Source organism: Hypomesus nipponensis, chromosome 23, assembly GCF_054491055.1.
Source record: "Hypomesus nipponensis isolate SF chromosome 23, ASM5449105v1, whole genome shotgun sequence".
NCBI classification, from domain to species: domain Eukaryota; kingdom Metazoa; phylum Chordata; class Actinopteri; order Osmeriformes; family Osmeridae; genus Hypomesus; species Hypomesus nipponensis.
In genome coordinates this window covers 23,543,536-23,560,119 of record NC_140383.1, presented here as the reverse complement: position 1 = coordinate 23,560,119, position 16,584 = coordinate 23,543,536, and the positions used below count along the sequence as shown (strand labels likewise).

Sequence of the window (16,584 nt, the reverse complement as noted above, 5' to 3'; positions counted from 1 at the left end):
AAAGATGAAGCACAAAAGTAAATGACAAAATTATGTTAATTCTGAAGTTGCAATAATCAGTGAACAGAGACGATTTTAGATGAATTAAAGTACAGTGGGCAGGTTCCATTTTTGGGTTATGGTTTAGAATGACACCTCACCAATGCTCCTCTATCTCCCCATCACCGCTGACTACTAAAAGACTCCCAGTTCAGAGATCAAACTTCATGTTTTGTCTCCATCCTGAACCCTTTCCCAGGACTTGGGGAGCATTGTTTTCAGGTTAATCTAGTGCTCTGTAGTAAACTAGGCTCGGGGTCAAATTATAGTGGCTTAAACGTGACTGTGTGGGTCATTCATTGGTGCACCTGGGGGACAGCATTGCCATGGAAGGGATGATGGCAGCATTAGTCCAGTTCAGTGGGTAGTTCAGACACTCTCCCCCTGAGAGCCCATTTATTTTATTGAGCTATCACTGAGCGGTAATCCACTTTTCAAAAGACAATTTTCAACGTTCAAATTCTTCATGTAAGTCTGTGGTGGACTGTCCTAAATAGGATCTTTTCAGGGTCAATATTGTTTGTCAGAGTGGTTCTCAGTGCTTATTTGTGACAGTGATCTTGTTTTGTCCCCAGTAAGCATGTTCCCAGATGATAAAGGACATGTAATCATAGCCATTTTATATACTTTCAAGTTCATAATGTCACACAGGAGATGGCATTTCTGACTATATTCTGTTTGACAGTAATTGCAAACTCAAAGTAAGGATACAAAAACAGTGCAGTTGAGGCTTTTCCAAACCAACTATTTAGATTAAATAATCTTGTGGCCCACTGATCGTTTGTAAAAATGTTCACATAACAATAGCCAAAAAATAATAATATATATATATAGATTTAAATATAACAGAGGTTGGTTCAAATGTGTATAAGTGTTTAAACATGTTGTGTTTAAGGGGAAGGGGCGATATTAATCAAGACAACTGCAAATCTCTTGTTGGCTGGTGGAACGATAGAACGACAACGATGTAAAAACTCGATGAGAAAAGCAACGGACCTCTTCCGTAAACGTCACACGCAACCTGGAAACACGTGGGTCGGAAGTGCTTTAGATTTCGCGGGCCGTCAGTGACAACACAGATGCAGTGTGCAGAAATGGCGGGTATGTGACGAATACTTAGAAGCTAAAATACAATGTCTTTAGTTACGGTAGTTCACTGCTGTTTCAAAAGTTAACTTGTTCATTTGCATGTGTGAATAAAGTATATGTCAGTCACAGACATAAAATCTAGGCTAGTAGTTAGTTTACTGCCTAGCTAGCCAGCTAGCTGCTAAAAACCACAACAACAACAGCACAAGGCTAGCTGGCGACGGTATTAGATAACCATACATAGTAACACACACATGAACTATAACTGTGTAATTACCCATCATAAAGGAGCCGGTTAACTTGGTATCTTACTAGTTTATCGGACACTCTGTTTAGTGAATGTTGTAGGTGGCTAGGTAGCTAGCTCTGGCCATCGCGTGTTCTGTCTCAAAATGCACCGTAGCTCAGAACGATGGCGTGTTCATCGGCTGCGATGCATGGAAGCCATAGCGGTCTTTACCCAACTAGATAGCCCTGCTTGATAGTCAGACATATGTCCCTTCCTTGACCAAAGCTGGACAAGTATCAACTACTTGATGCTTCAAGAAGTAAACTTACATTGGCAAAGTTTGCCAGTCAATTACCAACATACGTTTGAATAGCTGAATTATTATTTTTTGTGTGTGAAGGGATGAACGCTATGGAAAAGAAACTGGCGGAGTACAAGTGTGACACCAATGAAGCGATATGCCTGAAGCTGGGTTTGTACCTTGAAATACATTTGCTGGAAAAAAACGTTTGCTCATTGCATATGCTATCGACCGCATTTATTGTCGATTTAGTTCAGAAAGAGTCCAGAGTTAACTTTGTATTTTTCTTCTAGTTCGCTTTCCAGAGGATGTGGATGATGAGGGTACAACATTCCACCCTGAATTCAGCCACCAGCTTTATGGTGATGAGTATGTACTGAGCTAAACCATTAACGCCATGTCAATGTGCATGTCAAAACAAGTGTGGCTCATCCTAATCAACTGGAACTTTTACTACACAGTTTACTGTCTGTTACAATATATACCTCACTTCACAACCACTCTATTCAAGCTGTTTCAGTTGAGTCTGTGAAAGGTTCTTATTTCCATATCTATATATTTGGCCATGTGTTTTTTGTTGTTGTTGTCTCTTTAGCGAGGTGGCTTTCGGATTTAAAGGCCTCCAGATTCAGCTGTACTATAGCGCAGGAAACCTGAGCACTCTTTTCAAAGTGAAATATTCTTCCAAGGTCACGGAGTCGTTCGACTGCGTGGAGGTAAGTGTGTCACAGTTGGCGTCAGTGTTTTTCTTGTGTCCTTCAAAAGTTGCTCCCGTGCCTCTGACTGTCTGTAGATGATGATTTTGCTGTACGTATTGAAAGCTTCAAGATTGTGTTTTCGTGGTGTGAGAGTGTATTTCTGTCAACTTGAACACGTCGACTCGTGTCTTCTCTTGGGGGTTCCTAGCCTCCTACTTTAGATACAGGTGAAGCACTGCCTCCTCTGAGGCACTGCTGTGCTTTGAGACGTGTTTCTGGGTGAGCTGGGCTCAGTCTGAACCTCAGGAGTGGTCCCGTTATTGAGTAGATGTGTAAGAGATCCCATGTTTTGTTAGACTAATCCCAGCCCACCGTAGGCCCTGGTACTAGGACCCTAATCCCAGCCCTGCCTCTCAGAGGGGAAGGCCTTTTCAAGGCTTTGTTCAAGGCTCCCAGGTCAGCCATTGAGTTTAGTGGTGATGTGATTGAGTCAGCAGGAAATGGAATGTGGACCGGTTGGGTCTCTTGTAAGCCTGTTTGTATGAAGATGCACGTCTCTGGATGGTCCAAAGGGCCTTTTTTTGTGGACGATTTGAAATCCTTCTATATACATGATGCCTTGTAGGGCATTAGGGGTTATTATAGTATTAGATATAATAGTGGACTGCAAAGAGTTGATCTCTGGCGTCACAGGCTTGAAATGTCGCTTTGGATAAAAGCATCTGTTGAATTAACATATTATAAAGCCGCCCTAACTAAACCGGGACTGCTTGGATGTAAGAGCTGTGGCATCATTCAGATGTCTCTGTCTGTCTGCCTGCTTGCCTGCTTGCTTGCCTGCCTGCCTGCCTGTCTACACCAGGCCTGGTGGGGTGGCCCCCCACACCCAGGCCTGGCCCGTGTGCACACCTCGTTAAGGGTCTGAGTGCAGCTGCTGTGAAGGTGGAGAGCCAGGGAGCAGCAGAGTTCAGGCTGCGTCTGAAGAGCGGGTGTGAGGGGCATGCTTGACGGGGTCTGGGCCCCTGCAGCTGGTGAGAGAGGGAGAGGGTAAGAGGGGAGAGGAAGGAGAGGCAGGCTGGGAGAGGCAGGCTGCGAGAGGCAGCCTGGGAGAGGCAGCCTGGGAGAGGCAGCCTGGGAGAGGCAGGCTGGGAGAGGCAGGCTGGGAGAGGCAGGCTGGGAGAGGCAGGCTGGGAGAGGCAGGCTGGGAGAGGCAGGCTGGGAGAGGCAGGCTGGGAGAGGCAGGCTGGGAGAGGCAGGCTGGGAGAGGCAGGCTGGGAGAGGCAGGCTGGGAGAGGCAGGCTGGGAGAGGCAGGCTGGGAGAGGCAGGCTGGGAGAGGCAGGCTGGGAGAGGCAGGCTGGGAGAGGCAGGCTGGGAGAGGCAGGCTGGGAGAGGCAGGCTGGGAGAGGCAGGCTGGGAGAGGCAGGCTGGGAGAGGCAGGCTGGGAGAGGCAGGCTGGGAGAGGCAGGCTGGGAGAGGCAGGCTGGGAGAGGCAGGCTGGGAGAGGCAGGCTGGGAGAGGCAGGCTGGGAGAGGCAGGCTGGGAGAGGCAGGCTGGGAGAGGCAGGCTGGGAGAGGCAGGCTGGGAGAGGCAGGCCAGATTTTGGCATGCAGCTGCTATTCTAATAGCAGACTCTTGTCTGCAGCCACCTTTAGCCCCAAACCTCGCCAGATAGTATAATGATTGCCTGTGAACAGAGCAGTTTGGTACATTATTCTTGATTTCTTTCACATTTTCACTTGGATGCGACACACTGTTGGGTGTTATGGTGAAGGGTGTAAGTTAAAGGAGTGTGAATTAGTTGTTTAAATGTCATATTGGTTGTTTAGGTGTCATTCCAAATGAGTGTTTTTGTTACAAAATTTCTCAACAAAGTTAAAGTTAGGAATTTGTAAAGATATGATAGTAGCCTTCACACCCAGCTCCCTAAGCCTCCTTCTCAGTACTCCCTGACAAACATTTTGACCACCTCAAATTAGGTAGGTACACATAGACAATTCTTTCCCGGGATAAAACATTTATATCAAACAAAAAGTTCTAAAGATACTTTATTAAGTCATATCTGAACAATACCAGGGCTTCTATGGTAAGGGGTTGTGCAATTTAGCGTCTAGTGTGCAGGAGAGTGCAGCGGACAATGGGCCTTGTTTGTCCATGGCCTTTTACACAAGCTCCTTATTCCTCAGAAATGCAGTTGAACAATTACAATGGTGAAGAGGTCTTCAGCTGCAGGTGCATTACTTCCAGTTGGATATTAGCTGATGCCTGAAAGGACTGGAATTAGCTGTGTGTTGTATTAGCCTTTTGTAGCGCGTTTTGCTCAGGCCTTCTTCATTTCCCTGTTTTCAATGTGGAGCAGCGAGGGTCTCTGTACTGAACTAATGCCCATCACGCATGGAAACGGTGTGAAAGGGCTGCTTAGCAAGTTAATACAAAGTGTTCTCATGTCAATCCTTGTGGAAATGGATACAATGCAAACATTACAGCTGAACCAACCACACATTCTACTGAGTAAAAGGTGCAGGGGGAGGGGCTCTTTGTCCCCCCAGGGCCTTTGAAACGAGGGGGCAAATTCATTTGATTGAGTTCCCCTTCCAGGATTAGAGCAGAGAGCCCTTTTATTGATGCCCAAGGTTTGTTAAGTTGAGATCAATTCATTACATTTTATTGCCCAGTGAGAAGCGAGAATACGTTATTGTGGCGACTTCATCAAATATTCATGGTTTAACATAAGTAGTACATGTATTGAATTAAGTGCTCTTTCACCGAGGGGCTGGAAGAAGGGAGAGGGGGGGGGGTGGCGCTCTGTTCCTGCTCCGCTGACAGTTTTAATTGCCTAATGGCTTTCCTTTTTGTGGCTCAAAAATATGTATTCTTCCACTTTAATTCCTCGTGTGCAGTGTCAATCAGGGCCGAGGCTTGGCCTAATGACAGAACAATGGAAACTTGTGCTATTATGTCCTGTTTGCAGTTCCACCGGAGGGGAGGGGAAAGGACAGACAAGCCTGGTTAAACAGCTCAGTGTATTATCTAAAAGGGTTTTCTTTTTACCAATCAGTATTCACACAGCCTGACTCATTATAGTTATGGGAGCTGGTTTTCCCCTCTAGTCAGACATCAGACAGAAAATAAGGATCGTTTGTAGAATTAGAAATAAATGGATTTATGTGTTCATGTTTTCAGTACATATTAAGCGGAAGCTTGAGTTGTTCACCGGCTGATTCTCTGTCAGGGCTGGCGCTCCACAGGTCAGACAGGGCTGGCGCTCCACAGGTCAGTCAGGGCTGGCGCTCCACAGGTCAGACAGGGCTGGTGCTCCACAGGTCAGACAGGGCTGGCGCTCCACAGGTCAGACAGGGCTGGCGCTCCACAGGTCAGACAGGGCTGGCGCTCCACAGGTCAGACAGGGCTGGCGCTCCACAGGTCAGACAGGGCTGGCGCTCCACAGGTCAGACAGGGCTGGCGCTCCACAGGTCAGACAGGGCTGGCGCTCCACAGGTCAGACAGGGCTGGCGCTCCACAGGTCAGTCAGGGCTGGCGCTCCACAGGTCAGACAGGGCTGGCGCTCCACAGGTCAGACAGGGCTGGCGCTCCACAGGTCAGACAGGGCTGGCGCTCCACAGGTCAGACAGGGCTGGCGCTCCACAGGTCAGACAGGGCTGGCGCTCCACAGGTCAGACAGGGCTGGCGCTCCACAGGTCAGACAGGGCTGGCGCTCCACAGGTCAGACAGGGCTGGCGCTCCACAGGTCAGACAGGGCTGGCGCTCCACAGGTCAGACAGGGCTGGCGCTCCACAGGTCAGACAGGGCTGGCGCTCCACAGGTCAGACAGGGCTGGCGCTCCACAGGTCAGACAGGGCTGGCGCTCCACAGGTCAGACAGGGCTGGCGCTCCACAGGTCAGACAGGGCTGGCGCTCCACAGGTCAGATGGACGTCGAACAGGACAGAGGCTGGTCTGGAGTCTGGTGACAGACTGGGGCCACGCCACATCAAGGTTACACTGCTAAGGCAGTGTTTCCTTTATGTTGATTTTGTCGCCACGGTATCTCATAAATAGGGCTGTACATTTTAGGCCGTCTATCAGCTGTGATTGTTAGAGTGCATGTCGGAGAATAGCACGGACACGCAGTTCACAGCGCAGTTGAGATAGCGTGTGTGCGTCCTTGAGAACTGTAAGTCGTATAACTTATGTTTTCAGTTCATTAAAGCCTGTTATTGTATTAGTCTACAGTTATTGAAAATTTAAGTTAACTGGTGATTTTCGTTGTTTGTATTCTTCCCCTGCTAGCATAATTGCATGCCTGTTGATTCGATAGCGATTGCTGCCCTTGCTCACGTTTGTATTTTAGGTGCATTATTATGCTGAAGTAGTTTTAATTAATAGTGGGTATATTGTTATTATTTGCTACAGAATGCTTAGCTTATCAAGATCAAATGAAGCCGACAGTGTACATGCTTTCGAGTACCTTGATAGGCTAGGCTACTGACCATTTACAATAAGTTGTTACGTCGATTATTAAATGGCAGCATATTTCTGCCCTTTAGAACATACTTTAAGTAGCCTAACTGTATTGCTTTACGGAAAATAGGAAAAATAAAATATGCAATATTACATTTGTTATTAGACTATTACATTAACCTACTCCAAAATATAGGGTTAGAACTTTATTTCGGCCGAGGGGGAGGGGGGGGGGGGTCGGACAGACCTGCCCCCACTGCTATAAATAAATCCTAGGGGAAACACTGTAAGGTTCCCAGTATGTTAGTGCACAGCAGTACCTACAGCAACAACATGGCAAATGTTGGTTTGTGAACCAGCACACGTTCACCTTTTGAAAGACACACCTGTAGTCAGGTATGTTACCAGCATGTATAGCAGAGTGCTAGCCATGTAGTCACGACAACCCATGCCCACAGCCTGGGATGACCATCATCATCCACACAACAACCATGATTGATCGTTATTGGGATGACTTTCATCTCAATTATCTTGTATTCATAATTGTTTGGAGAACAAAATTCCAATTGAAAATGAAATGTGATTAATTGCCCAGGCTTGGTAACTGTTAGTACACTTTATTATGTTTTTACACAAGTGGATCTTAGTTTCGGCTCTCCTTCTTCCATTCTGCCTTCTTAAACGTTTTACTACAGGTAGGTTCCTCTGGTAGTTGGTGTAACCTCAACGTGAGGTGTTGTCATAACAACTGGTCTGGTTCCTCCTGCAGCCTGACGACGTCGAGGGCAAGATCCGTGACATCATCCCCTCCGGCTTCACCTGCAACACGGACGACTTTGTGTCTCTGCTGGAGAAGGAGGCCAACTTCAAGCCCTTTGGAAGCCTGCTCCACACATACACGGTCCACAGCGAGGAGGCAGGCCAGGACCTCACCTACCAGATACACAAGGTACACCTGGGCCCCGCTCCTCCCTGGGCCCCGCTCCTCCCTGGGCCCCGCTCTGCCCTGGGCCCCGCTCCTCCCTGGGCCCCGCTCTGCCCTGGGCCCCGCTCCGCCCTGGGCCCCGCTCCGCCCTGGGCCCCGCTCCTCCCTGGGCCCTGCTCCTCCCTGGGCCCAGCTCTGCCCTGGGCCCAGCTCTGCCCTGGGCCCCGCTCTGCCCTGGGCCCCGCTCCTCCCTGGGCCCCGCTCCTCCCTGGGCCCCGCTCTGCCCTGGGCCCCGCTCTGCCCTGGGCCCCGCTCTGCCCTGGGCCCCGCTCCGCCCTGGGCCCCGCTCCGCCCTGGGCCCCGCTCCGCCCTGGGCCCCGTTCCGCCCTGGGCCCTGTGTGTCTGCACGTCCCCCCCCCACTCACCCCACACCCATCCCATCTCAACAGAGGGGTTATCAGCTGCTTTCGTTTGTTCCATGGCACGACGCTCAAGTCAAAAAAAGTTGAATTGTTTAACCTACTTCACTGCTGTAAAGAGTGCAGTACTTTGCACAAAGCCTCGCTAGGTGAAGCGGTATGGAAACCATGGCAACAGCAGTACCCTACAAGGCAGTAGCTGTCGTACACGATCAGACATGTAGTAAATTGGGGAACCAGCCTGACACTTAATAAATCTGGGAAGTGGATTGACGTTGACGTCACGTTGGATTGACGTGATGAACAGGAGTGCCCGGCGAGGTGTTTTCCAGGCTGTGTGCTGAGCCCCTGCCCTCCTCGTGTCTCCCTCCCCCAGGCAGACATCACCAGCCCGGGGTTCAGAGAGTACCACGAGCGCCTGCAGACCTTCCTCATGTGGTTCATCGAGACGGCCAGCTTCATCGACGCCGACGACGACCGCTGGGACTTCTTCCTGGTGTGAGTGCCCCCCCCCCCCTCCCCCTCCGCCCACGCTGCTCTCCACGCACCGTTTACTGTGTCATTCGAAAAACAAAAGCCCCCTTTTTGAGGCGCTCGCAACCAATTACCCAGCCAGTTTGATTATATTCCACCCTCCCCCCCCCCCCTCGAATATAGCAGAATTGTTGATCTGGCAAGAGTCTCCTTTGTGCCCAAAGCCCTTTTCATTTTTCTTTTTTTTCTTCTTTCAGGGGCAAGGGCTGAATTGAATCCTCTTGTCTTTTGAAACACTGAATGACGTCTCTAAACAGTAAAAAGAGCCTCCGCCTCTGTTTTCTTTACTCTGGCACCTATTAATCGCCACAATGGGCAAATGGGCTGAAGTGATTTTGAGGGCCTCGATCCCTCCTCCACCCCCTCTCTTCCCCTTTAAGTTGCAGTGCTCCAATTAAGTGCATAATGTATTCAGGTTGTAGCAGGTGTACCAATCGGGTCGCTCTGTTCCAGCATGCTGACACTGGGTAAAAGAGGGTTCCAGGAGAATGGCGAGGGCAAACTGGACGCCGCGTGGGAGTGTGCCTGTAATTGACCTGCTTGCTTTTGTGTTTTCTCTGCAGATTCGAGAAGTACAATAAGGATGGGGAGACTCTGTTCGCAACTGTTGGCTACATGACAGTTTATAATTACTACGTGTATCCAGACAAAACCAGACCACGTGTCAGGTAATTACTAGGGTAGCACGTGCCCATCCATTTTATTGTACCAAAAAGGAGAGGAAAATTATACATTGCTGTCGACTTGTCCTAAAAAGGAATCCCAAATTACTGGCTTATATATCCAACCCTATTTTGTTTCATATTGAAGCCAAAGTGATCAGTATCTGGGGGGGGGGGAAGACCTTTTGTAAATGAGCATTTGTTTGATGTATTGATAGACATGGCAGGATAACAATTTGTTCCGTTTGCCACTCTGAAGTGAGAGGACTTCTAATATTTGTTGTCAGTTCATGAACCCCCCCCCCCCCCCCCCATGGCAGAGGACGTGGTGTTAGCATGGAGCGCTGGAGATGTGACGTCTCGCGTGTGTGTGTGTGCGTGTGTGTGTGTGGTCCTGATCCAGCCAGATGCTGATCCTGCCTCCGTTCCAGGGTGAGGGTCATGGTGCCCAGCTGCTTGAGGCTGTGCACAGGTTCTACTGCACCCTGCCCAAAGTACAGGACATCACAGGTGTGTGTGTGTGTGTGTGTAGTGTGCATCAAAACACGTGTCGATTCAAACTATTGGATGTCACATCATTTGCTATTTTGAGTACAAAATTAATGAAACTGCCCACAAAATCAAATGCCTTCATCAGTGTCCAAAGTTGCGCATATCTTTTGTGAAATCGCCGCACTGAATTCATTTATTTGGAGAGTCTGGTTTGGGAGACCTGTTGAAACCAGTTACACAGAAATAATTACTTCTCCCAGAAGGATAGAATGAATACCAAAGCAGCACCCCTTTCAGAGGGGAACCCCTTTCTGTGTAACGCCTTTCCTCTGAATGTGGCCTCTGAATGGTGGGATGGGTCCAGCTGAAGAGAGGTCTTCAAATCCCCTCATTGCAGCTTCCCACTCAATCATCGAAATGTGGAGGTTGGAAATATGTAAATTTCGAGACGCTTTAGCAGAGAAGTGCTAGCCACGTGCAAACCCAAGCTTACCCTCGCCCCGGCATTGCCGGAATTTTTCCTCATGTCAAGAAAATTGGTGGATTTCACACCCTGTGTGCTTTTTCCTCATGCTTAAATCTATAGGCAGCGTTTGAGAATTGTTAGTTATAGAATTGTTAGAATAGTCCTTTTAACACGAGCCTCTGGCCTTCCACGGCTCTCTTTCTCTCTCTGTCTCTCTCTCTCTCTGTCGGTGTGTGTGGAACGCCGTGGCGCTCGTGTCCAGCGGAGGACCCCTCGGAGAGCTACGTGACGCTGAGGGACTTTGTCCTGGTCAAGCTGTGCCACGCCCTGCCCTCCTTCTCCACAGACAAGCTGGCCCTCGGCTTCTCTGACGACATGGGGACGGAGGCCCGCGACAAGCTCAAGATCAACAAGGTAGGCACGCTCCCCACCCTCCCCAAACACGACCAGCCGGCACCAGGAGGCCCACTACCATGGAAGACCCTCAAGACAAACCTGTACTTGGGCCCGTGCTCTCATCCAGTCCTGACTCACCGGTCCTGTGGTTTCTCAGAGGAACGGGTCTTTTATCTGACAGGACTGTGGCCCCTTACCCCATGCGGTCACTTGAGTGGTCTCTGGTTTCTCCTACTGCTAGCTAGCGTTGGCGGCGCCGCTTCCATCGCAGGGCCCTGTAGCATGGGGCTGATTATCACAGCCCGACTTCCTGTACGTTGGTGGGCTGTGAGGCGTCTGTAGACCTGGGCTGCTACAGGAAGGCTTCCAGCTGGAGCTCCTGTATGGAGTGGACGTCACCTGCATCCGGCGCTAACTGTGCACTCAACATTTTTGCCAAAAAAATAACCAGATGTTTAAAAACAAAAGGTTTTTTGTTGTTGTTGTTTTGTAAAAAAAAAAAGAAATGTTGAAATAGTTGTTTTAAAGGGTTTTCCCCTCTTTGTTTGCCGCCACAGAAGCACGCAAGGCGAGTGTACGAGATTCTGCGTCTGAGAGCGACGGACATGAGCGACGAGACCAAATCCAAAGATTACCGACTGGAGGTCAAGAAGAGACTTTTCGGCCCCTACAAGGTACGGTAGCTCCTGGGCAGAGCCAGACGTTAGGGGTTCCTGACGCCCAGACACGGCCTCTCTTCCCTGCTCCCAAACACGGCCTCTCTTCCCTGCTCCCAGACACGGCCTCTCTTCCCTGCTCCCAGACACGGCCTCTCTTCCCTGCTCCCAGACACGGCCTCTCTTCCCTGCTCCCAGACACGGCCTCTCTTCCCTGCTCCCAGACACGGCCTCTCTTCCCTGCTCCCAGACACGGCCTCTCTTCCCTGCTCCCAGACACGGCCTCTCTTCCCTGCTCCCAGACACGGCCTCTCTTCCCTGCTCCCAGACACGGCCTCTCTTCCCTGCTCCCAGACACGGCCTCTCTTCCCTGCTCCCAGGCACGGCCTCTCTTCCCTGCTCCCAGGCACGGCCTCTCTTCCCTGCTCCCAGACACGGCCTCTCTTCCCTGCTCCCAGACACGGCCTCTCTTCCCTGCTCCCAGACACGGCCTCTCTTCCCTGCTCCCAGACACGGCCTCTCTTCCCTGCTCCCAGACACGGCCTCTCTTCCCTGCTCCCAGACACGGCCTCTCTTCCCTGCTCCCAGGCACGGCCTCTCTTCCCTGCTCCCAGGCACGGCCTCTCTTCCCTGCTCCCAGACACGGCCTCTCTTCCCTGCTCCCAGACACGGCCTCTCTTCCCTGCTCCCAGACACGGCCTCTCTTCCCTGCTCCCAGACACGGCCTCTCTTCCCTGCTCCCAGACACGGCCTCTCTTCCCTGCTCCCAGACACGGCCTCTCTTCCCTGCTCCCAGACACGGCCTCTCTTCCCTGCTCCCAGGCACGGCCTCTCTTCCCTGCTCCCAGGCACGGCCTCTCTTCCCTGCTCCCAGACACGGCCTCTCTTCCCTGCTCCCAGACACGGCCTCTCTTCCCTGCTCCCAGACACGGCCTCTCTTCCCTGCTCCCAGACACGGCCTCTCTTCCCTGCTCCCAGACACGGCCTCTCTTCCCTGCTCCCAGACACGGCCTCTCTTCCCTGCTCCCAGACACGGCCTCTCTTCCCTGCTCCCTGCTGCACAATCAAGCCCTCTCATTCCAACAACTTGTGCCGCAGGGCAGCACGTGTATCACTCAGCACTTACCCGCTAACGTCCTCCAGCGTCTAGACTACGACCAACACGTCGTTTCTGCTGGACGGCCAGTCTTTAGTACATGAACATGTAGTAAACATGTTCATGAAGCTGTGTACAGTAGGGGGGCCAAATTCCCAACATGGGTCTTCCGGTTTTGGCAGCTTATAACGACGTATTTTGCACTTTCACATGTTGCCTCGAAGAATAATGAGGGAGATTATTCCTCGTGGAAATTGATAGAAGGCCTCATTATAGGACACACAATGGGACTGGGTAGGTGTCCAGACTAGCTACCCCACTATCCAGCTCTTTTCAGCCAAGTGTCATTATACAGGATTTGCATGTGATTGGGGAAAGTAATTTACGTTCTTGCTAGCGGAACACAATGCAAGCTGTTAGTCGCAGAAGATGCTCTCCTCCGAGTTGGATTGCTGGGACGTAGTTGTGCTTTTCAAGTTTCACCCAACAAATTGTACTGTTCCACCAAAGCTTTGTGAGAAATCCTTTTAAGATTGCCTTTTATTCCAGCTGCGCTTGTCATTATGTCTGCATGTTGTCCTTTTAAGTCGCCAAGATCTACTCAGTAGTTAATACGAATCGTAAGGCCTATTTGTTTCTTAATAACACCAGGTTAGCCTACATACTAATCGTGCCCCTTCCTCTCCTAACTTCTCCATTGTGTTTTGTGTGTGTGTGTGTGTATGCCTGGAACTGTGCATAGCCACCATTACAGGATTGCTGTCAGCAGTGTTACCACATTTCTCGCAAAAAAAAGAAAAGAAATCTGTATCTGACAGGGGAAGGGAAAAAAACCCGTCCGTGGTGAAAAGGGAAGTAGGAATTCCTTGGGAACGCAGAGGGGAGATCTGGTGTCCAGATGCTGTCCCTCCTGAGGAGGTGGGGCTTGGGTGAACGGCAGAACCCTCCGCTCTGCCGCTCTGCGGAGGGAGAACCCATCCCTGCTTCTCTTACCTCCCACGTCCCCCGAGACAAGGGAACCGAGTGTGTGTGTGTGTGCGCTAGCATATATTTGCGCTGGCCCCTGAATACATGACGGAGGAATCTTGGTCCATGTCCAGTACCCTTCAGCACTCCTGCAGACCCCATTTCAGAATCCTTTGTCTCGCCCCCCCCCCCTCTGAGTCGGATACGTTAATGAAACGCAGGCAGGCCTCCGCACTGAGGAACCCCACTTACAGACTCAGCGTCTGTCACCGCCCAGATCCGACGGGGAACCGGAGGGGTTTCAGGGCGTGTCTAATAAAACCTGTGTGTCCGTCCGCTGTTGCAGAAGAACCAGAGAGACCTGACCAAGATGATGAAGTGCCTGAGGCCCGAGGAGCTGGCCTCTCACATCAGTCAGATGGACACCCAGCTGCAGCACGACGAGCTGGAGAAGAGCTACCAGGACCTGCTGGTGGAGTACAGGAGAGTCATCGAGAGGCTAGCGCAGGCCTGATCACGGGCCTGGGGGCTTGGGCCTGGGGGCCTGGGGGCCTGGGGCTCTCTTCCACACAGCAGGCTGGGTAAGACCCATCCACAGAGGGCCTGTGTGGGTGAGGACTGGAGTTCCACCCTCCCTCCCCCCTCCGCCGTTTGACATCATTAAAAGATCTTGATTGAAAAGTATTGTGTTGATATTGAAAAGTAGAATCTGGGGTGTGTTTTCTTTGGGGGGGGGGGAGGGGGGGTGGAAGGGGGGAGAACAGGTGAATTATCTGCCCCCATACTGGCCTTCTGGGGATCTGATTGGCTAACAGAAGGCCTTGGTGTTCCTTCCACTGATGTTGATGGATGTACAGTACAGGATGAACCTGCAGCTTGGAGGTCACGTGTGTCACGTGACACACCTCGTCCCTCGTGTCCAATCACACTGCCTCAGCTTCAGCGATTGCTAATCATGACCAGCTGATAGGATCACCATCCGCCCAGAGAGAAAATGCTTCATTTTCATAGTGATATAGGGACCCCCCCAAACCACTTAGAAAAACACAAGAAAAACCTGTTGTCACTTTTTCTTGAAGACATGTTGGTTTTGAAGCACTTCATAATAAAATATTAATGTTTTTGTACATTCCTCAAATTGGTGCTGTCTCTTCTTTGTCATATGATTCACATTTTTGGGTGATTGCATGTTGAATGTTGCATTATTATGTGGAACTATTTCTGCTATAATCGTTGATACAATATTTAGCAAGATTTTTTCCTTATCAAATACAGTTGAAACCGACTTAGTTGTATGTTTTCAAGTACAGTGGTGGAGTGTGGATTTTCCGATGGACTGAAACATGCATTTATTCAATATCAGTTGCTGTATTTAGTCAAATCAATTTAGAGATGTAATTTTCCTCAGGCACCCTCTTGTGGTTAATGCAACTTCTGATTGCCACTGATGTTGAGTGTTAGGCTAATGAGCGTTGTGGTTTTCAATTTGAAACCTTTTCGCCACTGCATAGCCCCACTTACATGGATCACTGTGATGAATAGCCATCTCTACACACTTTAGAACATTGTCGCTCAATCAAGGCCACAAGGTTAATTTTCAATTTTTTTCCACTTCAGTTGAGACAAGTAAAACCTCAAAATACTTGACCAGCTCAGATTCAGATTGATTATATCCACTTATGTCCGCCAGGGTATCATCTCTATTGGGGACTGTATTTTGATGTAATGATCTGCGTTTAAAGCAGCTACTGCACTAGTGCTGCAGGAAGCTGACCTGACTGACAATGAGCGTTTGGGCTTCAGCGTAGGTGGTTTGCGACATCGCAGTCATCCTGCTGCCCCGTCGACCTCACCCAAACACCACCCCCAAACACCACCCACAAACACCACCCCCAGACACCACCCCCAAACACCACCCCCAGACACCATCCCCAGACACCACAAACACCACTCCCAAACACCACCCCCAACACCTCCAAACACCACCCCCAGACACCACCCCTAAACACCACCCCCAAACACCATCCCCCCAGACACCTCCCCCAAACACCACCCCCAGACACCATCCCCAGACACCTCCCCCAGACACCACCCCCCTAACACCACCCCCAACACCTCCCCCAAACACCACCCCCAGATACCACTCCCAGACACCTCCCCCAGACGCCTCCCCCAAACACCACCCCCAGACACCTCCCCCAAACACCATCCCCAGACACCATCCCCCAAACACCACCCCCAGACGCCTCCCCCAAACACCACCCCCAGACACCTCCCCCAAACACCACCCCCTAACATCACCCCCAGACACCACCCCCTAACACCACCCTCAGACACCACCCCCAACACCTCCCCCAGACACCACCCCCTAACACCACCCCCAGACACCACCCCAACACCTCCCCCAGACACCACCCCCAAACACCACCCCCAAACACCACCCCCCAAACACCACCCCCAGACACCACCCCCCAAACACCACCCCCAAAGAGAGAGAGAGGAGCAGAACACAAGCTAAACATAGTCATACAATGTCAATGTGTTTTGAAACACCAAAAATCCATTGTTCGGCTTTATAGACGTTGGATGGGACCTGGAAACTCGCTGTTGGCCGTCATAGAGGCTGGTTTCCGGTTGACAACCTGGTCCAGCGTTGGTAGACCGACGACCAGGTAGGTCCTGACAGCTCACCACAGGGGATGTGTGGGGGGGACAGAGAGGAGAACAGGGATTAGAGAATGCCAGGAGCAGCTAACAGTTTCAGTCGTAATAGAATGAGATCCCCACCAGTCAAGTGTGGACTAGAGCAGCAATTTAACAAAGCTAAAGTCTGGAGCCATCTCCAGACACCACCCCCCAAACACCACCCCCCAAACACCACCCCGAGACACCACCCCAAGACACCACCCCCAAAACACCACCCCGAGACACCATCCCCAAACACCACCCCCCAAACACCACCCCCCAAACACCTCCCCCAGACACCACCCCCAGACACCACCCCCAGACACCACCCCCAGACACCACCCCCCAAACCCCTGAGAGCTGTGATGCTCCACAGGCCAGGGTGGAGTCGTCAGAGTCGTGAGGCAGCAGGCCTTGTGCTTCTCTCCAGACCACACAGCTTTGTTTAGAGAAGCCTTAATTACCCCCTGCCC

At 50.9% G+C, this 16,584-nt stretch overlaps 1 protein-coding gene across 2 annotated transcripts; it reads left to right on the top strand.

The window, feature by feature from the left end:
- Nucleotides 1-1,054: 1,054 nt before the first annotated feature.
- hat1 (histone acetyltransferase 1) lies at nt 1,055-14,107 on the top strand. Of its 2 annotated transcripts, XM_084689644.1 has the most exons (11): nt 1,055-1,140; nt 1,758-1,829; nt 1,952-2,027; nt 2,254-2,374; nt 7,584-7,763; nt 8,535-8,656; nt 9,256-9,360; nt 9,758-9,864; nt 10,575-10,726; nt 11,266-11,382; nt 13,773-14,107. In XM_084689644.1, the coding sequence occupies exons 1-11, from the start codon at nt 1,119-1,121 to the stop codon at nt 13,938-13,940; spliced, it is 1,242 nt and encodes a 413-aa protein (XP_084545770.1). In that variant the 5' UTR covers nt 1,055-1,118; the 3' UTR covers nt 13,941-14,107. The 2 variants fall into 2 exon arrangements, with proteins under 2 accessions (XP_084545770.1, XP_084545771.1); XM_084689645.1 differs by lacking the exon at nt 11,266-11,382.
- Nucleotides 14,108-16,584: the final 2,477 nt, after the last annotated feature.